Consider the following 8,370-nt stretch of genomic DNA (forward strand, 5'->3'; position numbering starts at 1 on the left):
ACACAGCCCACCGCCATGCGTGCCGCGCCGGCCGAGTGCAGCTCGTTCCAAACGGTGTCACTGTCCACCTGAGCAAACAGCCGGCCCCGGGAGGAAGGCAGCGGAGAGGGGAGAGGGAGAGGGAGAGGGAGAGCATGAGAGAAAACAAACCCGTGAGGGAGGGCTGGCAGCGTGACAGCCCGTGTACAATAACATCAGTCTTCCGTGCTGGCCAGCTGAAAGGCCTTCTGGACATGGCTCTGCTTATGCTTTTTCTCTGCACGGGCTTCTCCAATGGAAACACATTCCTGTCATGCCTCGCTGCCATTCCCTGTTTAGATTTCTCATTACAAACAGTGTTACATCGGCCGGGCCCGGCCTGCTCGCCAGACGCTCCTCAAGCTGGCTGGCGAGGTGACGGGGACCTGCCAGCCCCGGACCATCGGGAGTGTCCATGGGGAATGAAGAGCCACTGCTGCCGCAGCAGAGACACGGGCAGCCAGTGCCACCAAAGCTCATCAGTGGCACATCAGTGGCCCCTTTCTTAAACAGAGTAGTAACCCCTCGTTTTTCCTTCCCAGGCGGTTGTTTATAAGGGACTGAAATTGGAAAAATTAATTGCTTTAAATAATTTCAGCGGTCACTCTTGCCATAGACAGAAAATGGAATTATACAAAGCAAGACCATTGCGTATCTCCAGTCTTGATGAACTGTTAAATTTTGGCTGGAAGGCTTTATTTTGTAACAGATGAACAAGGGGTTTTTAAGCAGAGAAGGTTATCTTTTGTACCTTCTAAATGAGAAAGTGTGATGTGTGATACATTGCATTATAAAGAATGTACTGTAAAGGTGGCTAAGTAGCGCTGCTCTACAGTTTCCATCAGTGTGCTAAAACTTTAATTTTGAAATCTATTTTTAATAAGTATTTATTTACAGAAACATACCAAAAGACATAGGTGAAATGCTGTATATCCCTATATGTATTATTTATTATGTAAAGCAGACAAAATGGTGTTAAATAGTCTGAAAAAGTTATCCAAAGAGACAGCCAGACTTCCTTGATGCTCCATGGGAAATGCATTTAATTGTGGCATACCGTACAAATATATCATGAAAAGAAAAACGTTTAGAAATAGACAAAATACTGTGGCAGATGCTATTTGGATGACTTCCAAGCACACTGAGACATGTTTTCAGTTTGAACCAGAAGCTTCTGTTCCTAATTCCATTAAAAAAAAAAAAAAAGGAAAAAATGCAAAGAAATCAAGTAATTGAAAATGGATGCACTGCTACTTGACTCTGGAAGTTCAGAGGAATTTCTCTGATTAGTTATTTGAAACAGAAAGAAGCTTGATCTTCTCTACACCTGTCAAATGTCTTTGCCATTACTGTTACAATAATATTATATTTCAAGCTATTAAAATGATCTTATTTTTTCAGTAGACTGGACCTGATTTTTCTATCATTTTGATCGGTTTGTGTGCATGCAGCAGAACTAATGGAAATAGTTTGTATTTGCAGTAGACCTGAATAAGAAAACTGGATTTTGCTTGCAAAGTTTAGAATAACAGTAGAGACAGCACACTCTTTTCATCTGAGAAACTCAAAATGTTGTACAAACACAATTAAGCATCATCAGCTTGATACGGGATGATTTATTAGACTTGTTTTGTAGATTGGTAGCTTGAGATTTGAAGAAATAAAAGTAGATTTTGGAAAGATGTGCACTGATCAATAGGTAACAAGAAACAAGAAAGAAACCAAGTAATAAAAAAAGTAATAACATAAGTAACATTAGGCAGATCTTTAAGTTATCTTTCTGTTGCTTTAGAGGAACTGTGAATCAAATTTCATTTTTAAAGCTAATCAGGAGATAAATAAGTAGAGGTCATTGGTTAAATCAATTTAATCAAACCATAATAAAGTTTGAAAAATACTGTGCAGTATTTTAAATAAGGAAGCATCAGCAAGAGGGCTGGGAGGGAGTGCTTTCTTACCATTTTTATGGCCAGCAAATTAAGCTTAACGTGAAGGAGTGGCTGATGAAAATGATTCAATGGCAGCTGCTCTGTACACCAGGGCATGAGCAGGAGCAACCTGCATCCTCAAAGGGACTATGATTCATTTCCAGGAAGGCTGATTAAGTTAAAATTGTAACCACAGCTTGAGAGTACCCACCCTTAAGACAGTTGTCTGCTCTGACACATGAGACTGCAGTCTCTCCATCCACTGAATGCTGAGCATTGGCCAAGGTACAGCATTCATCATTTTCTGCTTTCAGCTGAGTGTGAGGAGACTGAACTGGCTGTAAGACCAAGTATCTTCCACTGAAAAATTTCCCTCAGACCACTTGAATGACTGCTACCTTAATTTACCTGGACTGGTAGAAAAAATGGGCAATCAGGAAACAGAACAGTGTTTCCTGAGAAATTTCTCAAAAATTACCACCTAAATGAACACAGGAAATTCAGGATATTTTAGCTAATCTCTTGGGCATGGTACCTGTAATGAGTGGTAAAGTCTTAAAGCTAGGGCTAGCCAACTGAAGCTCCGTACTTTCATGTACTGTTACTATAATACAAGAAAAGTAACACAAATATTTAAAAGTAACATGAATACTTACCTTTAAAAGGCATAGTATTACAAACACAGGTGGAAAATACTGTTTAATATTCTTGCAAAATTAAGACTGAATTTCTGAGGAACATCTCATGAAGAATAATCTAGAAGAATGCGCATCACACAGCCAACACTTTAGCTGTAACAACTAGAAAACACCATCTCACTCCATTTTATATCTCTATTAATTCTAAGTATTCCCTTAAATGTTTCAGGTGTTTAAACAGATTTTCTTTTAGTGTTACTCAGTGTTTATTTTGTAAATTGCTGTTGAAATACACTAGTATAAATGGCAAACCCAATAAAATTACAGCTACTGGCTGGCCCAGTTGTCAGGCTGTATATGAAATGAAGCTCTAAAATCCTACTGGTATGCTTTTCTATATTCCTGTAAGATGAAATGGTTGGGTTTGTGCAAGTAAAGGGAATAGGATTAGACACTGTGGTTTCTGGTTCTAAGGCATGTATATATCACATGTATCTGACAGCCTATCTATGCTGACTATGCATGAATTTGTGACAAATGTGATGCTTTCTGAATCACAGACTATGACGAAGTCAGATAGAATTTTATAAGAGGTTATTTTTGTTAAAGTGCTTTGGAGCAGCCAAAGAATTCAGTGAAAAACCTGTCTGGATTAGGATTGTTTTTCAGACAATGTTAAACAAAATTTACAGAAAATACAGCATTTTTAGCCGAATTCTAACCCAGAATCTTAGCGGGTTTTTTCTGTTTAATTATGTTTAATATTTAAATAGTATTTCTATTTCGGAGTCCTTTAAAATTTGTCAGGATAGAAGAATGTTCTGAATTGAACCTGATGAAAAAAACCATTTTTTTAAAGCATCAAAATGTCAGTGTTGAACTATGAGCACACTACACATTATGTTACCAACAATCCTATCACTGCTACAGTTCTTCAAAGCAGAATTGTGCATGATAGTGCCAAGAGCCAGAGGACACGAGCCCTATCTGAACACTGACTTCCTAACACACATATGGATTTACTTCACTCCCAGTTTCCTGAATGAGCACTGTAGGTTGCAGGCTTTTTCAAGCACATTTAGTATAGCTCAATCATTGGCATGTGTAGCAAAGCTAATACTCTGCAAAGCTACAGATGATAGAAATTAAGCTACCTGTCCCTGAAGTGAATGTGGAGGCATTAAAGAGGAAGGGAATGACTTAAGTGAAAAGAAATGTAGGTAACTTCTCCTGACTGAACGAATTAATATTTCAAGCCCCGTGTCTAAAAATTCTCTGCTTTGCACTGCAGAAAAAAACTTGATATGAATGCTTCCTGTAAGAAATATCTATGTGATAATGCCACTTTAGCAATGAAGACTTAAAGCATACTCAAAACAAGCTAAGAAAGAAGCCTTACAGCAGAGATACTTCAACACACAGAAAGCTTGTACTATAACCCCTTTAGGTCTGGAAAATTTAATTTTAAGGAAGACTGACTGCAAAGTTTGAAAGTTGCCAGCTCCTTGTGTTGTGCTCAGGTTGTGGGATATGTGAAAATGGTGAGGAAAGATATGGCAATATACATGAGGGAGAGATTCCTTACTTCACTATCTTTCTGAAATCACTGCAGTTGACAAAACTGGAAATGTTCCTTGTCCTGCTATTTAAATTTATCTGGAACCTACCTCAGGGGGGCAAAAAAGGAGTGTGATTAATAATGCTAAAGCATTTCTAAGATAGTTGCTTTTTGTTTTATCTGTCCTTCCTGGCTACAACGCCTCTTCACTCCTCATCTTCTATTTCAGTCCTCTTTTTCCAGAAATCTCCTGGGATCTGTCAAGTGGTCATTGAATCACAGCTCTGCTGACCAGAGATGCTGCTCACAATCTGATGAACCTTTCAGTTTTTTACACCCTGCATGATGTATTCATCTGTGCAAGTTATCTTTCCTATCTTCCCTTTTCTATCTTTTCCTGAAGTTGCCTTGAATACATCCCCACTGATAACTGTATGACAATATAAAAGAGAGCCTAAACTACTGCTTTGGGATGAATTCAAAGCATCCTAGAATTTTTCTCTCTCCATTCCTCCTCCCACCCACAAACACACATCTCGTGATTTAATGTAAATTCATTTTCTGCAGTAGAATTCTGATTTTACTCTTAAGAGGAATTAAAAATACACTGAATTGCTCATCCTGCTCTGGATTCTCTGCACAATTGTTGCCATCATTAAAATCAAAACCAATCCTCTTAGAGATACCACACATTCCCACAAGAGATACTCATTTTCTGACAACAGGTCAAAAATGCAATTTGTCATCTAGTTGTTCATGGAAATTTTGACCTGTGATGCTCCTTGGATAGCAGTCATTGTATTCTATGTGTCCAATATTCTGGACAACAAGAAATTCTTTGCAATAGTTCGAAAGGATTCTTTGCCCTTTCTTTAAAAGAGTAGAGATTGGACTCAGTTGTTCTTGGAGGGAAGTTAGTTAGGTATGCATTGCAAATGAATACATTTCAACACAAATCTAGAAAAACAACTCTGTTCAAAAGCTTCTGTCCTTTGATATGAGTGATTCTAATGCTGAGAATAAATGAAATTTGCTCAGCTCACAGTAGTGTAGCTATGCAGAAAACAAACTGATTAAGAATTTGTGACAAATAATACTGGACAGTACTGGCCTCCTCAGTGATACTGAAATTTAATAAAACTTAGATATTTCAGAGCGAATTCCTGTGTTTTAGCTTTAAAAGCATTCAGAGTCTCACTCTCTTTCACTTATGCCAGAGCAAACGTGTTTCCATTGCTGGGTTTTGTTAATATACTGGCATGAAAACAGAAATTAAATATTTTTCTGAAGTGTTCCAATCTCTAAAAATTGTGTGGCCTTTTGGTATCACTTCCAGCAAGTAGTCTGTCATTCTTCGAGACAGTTGGTGCCAGCTAACTCTACCACATAAGTTTGTAATATTTTGCTCCTGACCGTGAGCAGTGCAGCTTCCCAGGTGTCATACTCATAGCTCTCACCTCCCACTCTTACAGATGTCCTGGTGATCATTCATCACCTCTGTGATTTCCACCAGGAAGCAAAAGGTCCTCAACGTGCTTCTCAGCTGCTGTTTCATCTCACCATGACTAAAGAAGCGAAGGTGCGCGCATCATCTCCAAGGAGCAACTTCTAATGAATGGCCTGTCAGCCATGTCACTCGTTAGGGAACAAAGGAGAAAAGGTTTACATGGCTGACGTCTTTTCCATGAATTCCAGATACAGGAAGTGTGTAAAAGTGGACTACTTTAGGAAAAATATGTACAGTGAGCTTCCTTTATTTTTACTGCTATTGCAGCTGTATCAAAAATTTTTTTCTGTCAAAGGCATTTCCAGCTGTTTTGATGTAAAATGCCTACCGTAAAGAGTACCCACAATAGCAGCTTTGCGTATTTTCTTGCCTTCCAGTTTGATTTACAAAAACATTTGAGAAGGGCATGTGATCTTTAGGCTCCAGCAGGATGAATAGTTCAAACAACCACCACAAATCATTGCTTAAACAAAAACCATGGAACTCCCTTAGTCTTGCATTGACTTCTGTGTTTGAATAATTTCCAGTAGGAGAATTTATCAGTAATAATATTTATGGAAAAGGGCTTATAAAAATAGTTTTAAAGGCTATTAATTCTGACCCCAAAAGCATCTTTCCAGGCTTTTTGCAAGAACAAGGAATGTGAGCAATACACAAACCAGTTGTATGTAGAATACTTAACATCTTTCAAGTTTCACCTGCCGAGTGAAGTAACATGAAAACCCAATCAAAGTCAATTTTCAGAAAATATTCAGTAAAAAAATTAATTATTAATTAATTCTTGAATGCCTAGCAGAGTTACTGATGTTGGTAGTCATCCCCTGATTTAAATGCAGCATCCCCTCTGTAAAATGAAATACATCTTAAAGTTTGTTAAAAAAAAAAAAAAAAGTGAGGTCACTATTGGAAAAGAAATAGCTTTACATTCAAAATGAGAAGCAGAAAAAAATCAGGCTAAGTCAAGCTGAAGCCTGAATACAACAATATCTCAAAAATAAATAGTTTTGCCTGGTGTCTCTCTTAAACTAACTTTTATGACAGACATCCAGAATGTCAAGGTCTCATAAAGCATACATTAGACACTGTAAAGGATCTCAAAACCTTAGTGAAACAGTGATGTGTGGACCATTGTTAGGGGCAATAGAGGGAGGATAGCATGGATTAGATGTGGATTAGATCTTGTTTTTAGAAAAAAATTCATAAATAAAACACTTAGGCCCAGATTCAGGTCTCAGATATGTGGCATATATCACCAGATGCTTGTAAAAAATGTTACTGCACTTTCAGGCCTAGCCCTAAGTAGTCTATTAATTTAACTTGACATTTGTTTTAGTATTTAATGGGTTAGTGTGTGAAAATGCTTGTGCAACTGCCTTCTTATGTTTGATCTTGCAGTTTCCAGGAGTTTGTAGACAAGCAGATACAACAATGTATAGCTGGTTGCAATGCATACAGTTACAGAAAATGCAACTTCTGTGTGCAATATTCAGGCTTTAGTTTTGAAAATTTTCATCATTTACCTCTGAACACAATTTTATTAAAACATAACATTTCAGCTTTCTGCCTGGATGTAGATGATCTTTATGTTAGAGGCCACTGTGGGACTACACTAGAGCCTGGTGTTCATTCAGATAAGCAACACATGAACATGTACTCTTCAGGGAGCTCTTCTGTCCATCCAGGGGTTAAATTCTGTCAATGAACACATGATATGTTTTTAAAGTGCAAATGTGAATTCTTCTTCAATTAGAGAATTACTGTCAAATCCATATGTGTGTATGTGATAAAGTCTGGGAATAGTCACTAGTAGTAGTAGTAGATTGGGTATGATACTATTCCACTATTTACATTTAACATACCTGTGCATATTTGTCTATATCTTTCTATATCTATATCTATATCTATATCTATATCTATATCTATATCTATATCAATATCAATGTTTTCTATTCTAGCAAATAAGGAGTTTCTTTGCATAATGTTTGCCTTTGGCAACACTATAGTTTTTAGAAAATGCAGAAAATTAGGTTAGACCTTTAAATATTTGGCTTTACAGTAGTTCATTAACTTCCCAATAATTTTCTGTGTTCCATAAAAAGTATATTTGTTTAAAAATTTAATCTGGTTGAGCAGCAAGGGGAAACCATCCTTTGTTAAAAAGGGTAAAAAAATAGTTTGAGAGACCAAATTGTGTATTTGACGTGTTGTGAGATTACCACGTCTGAGCTTTTTATCCTTGCCTGCAGCAAGTAAAAGCAGTCTGGGACTATTCTAGAACATTATATTGTGCCTGCAGCAATACCAAACTCTGTCTCTCAGCTAAGCAGTTTCACCTCTCGCTGAAACATCAAGCTCTGTGGTAGATGGCACAGGGCCACCTCAGTGCCATGAAAGAACAAGAATGAAATGAAGTATCTGCCTTGCAATGTGAAGAATTTTTTTTTTTTTTGTGGCCATGGTGTTGATATGATAAATGTGGCATTTTCGCCCTGCCCAGGAGACACTGATGGACTTCCCAGAACCAGAGATGGTCTGTGTACCTCAGTAAAGGAAGGCTGGCTGTTTCCTGCTGTGACCAAGATTCACCTTATCACGCTTGTTTGGTTTTTTTTCTAAAATCAGTGTGCATAAAATTTCTAACTTAGTTGTTTCAAGTCTCTGTCAATAAAGGAAATCAAGGACCTCTAGTCAATTCTTCCAATCTTAGGTAGAATGATTCCT

The 8,370-nt window shown here is 37.6% G+C and overlaps 1 protein-coding gene across 1 annotated transcript in view; it reads right to left on the reverse strand.

The window, feature by feature from the left end:
• Nucleotides 1-8,370, reverse strand: part of HDAC9 (histone deacetylase 9) — a 275,406-nt gene that overhangs the window by 113,141 nt on the left and 153,895 nt on the right. Inside the window, exon 16 of the mRNA XM_031066816.1 lies at nt 3-68. Within this exon, the coding sequence (XP_030922676.1) occupies nt 3-68 (66 nt within the window). The remainder of the gene's footprint in view (nt 1-2; nt 69-8,370) is intronic.

Source organism: Geospiza fortis, unplaced genomic scaffold, assembly GCF_000277835.1.
Source record: "Geospiza fortis unplaced genomic scaffold, GeoFor_1.0 scaffold138, whole genome shotgun sequence".
Classification (NCBI taxonomy): domain Eukaryota; kingdom Metazoa; phylum Chordata; class Aves; order Passeriformes; family Thraupidae; genus Geospiza; species Geospiza fortis.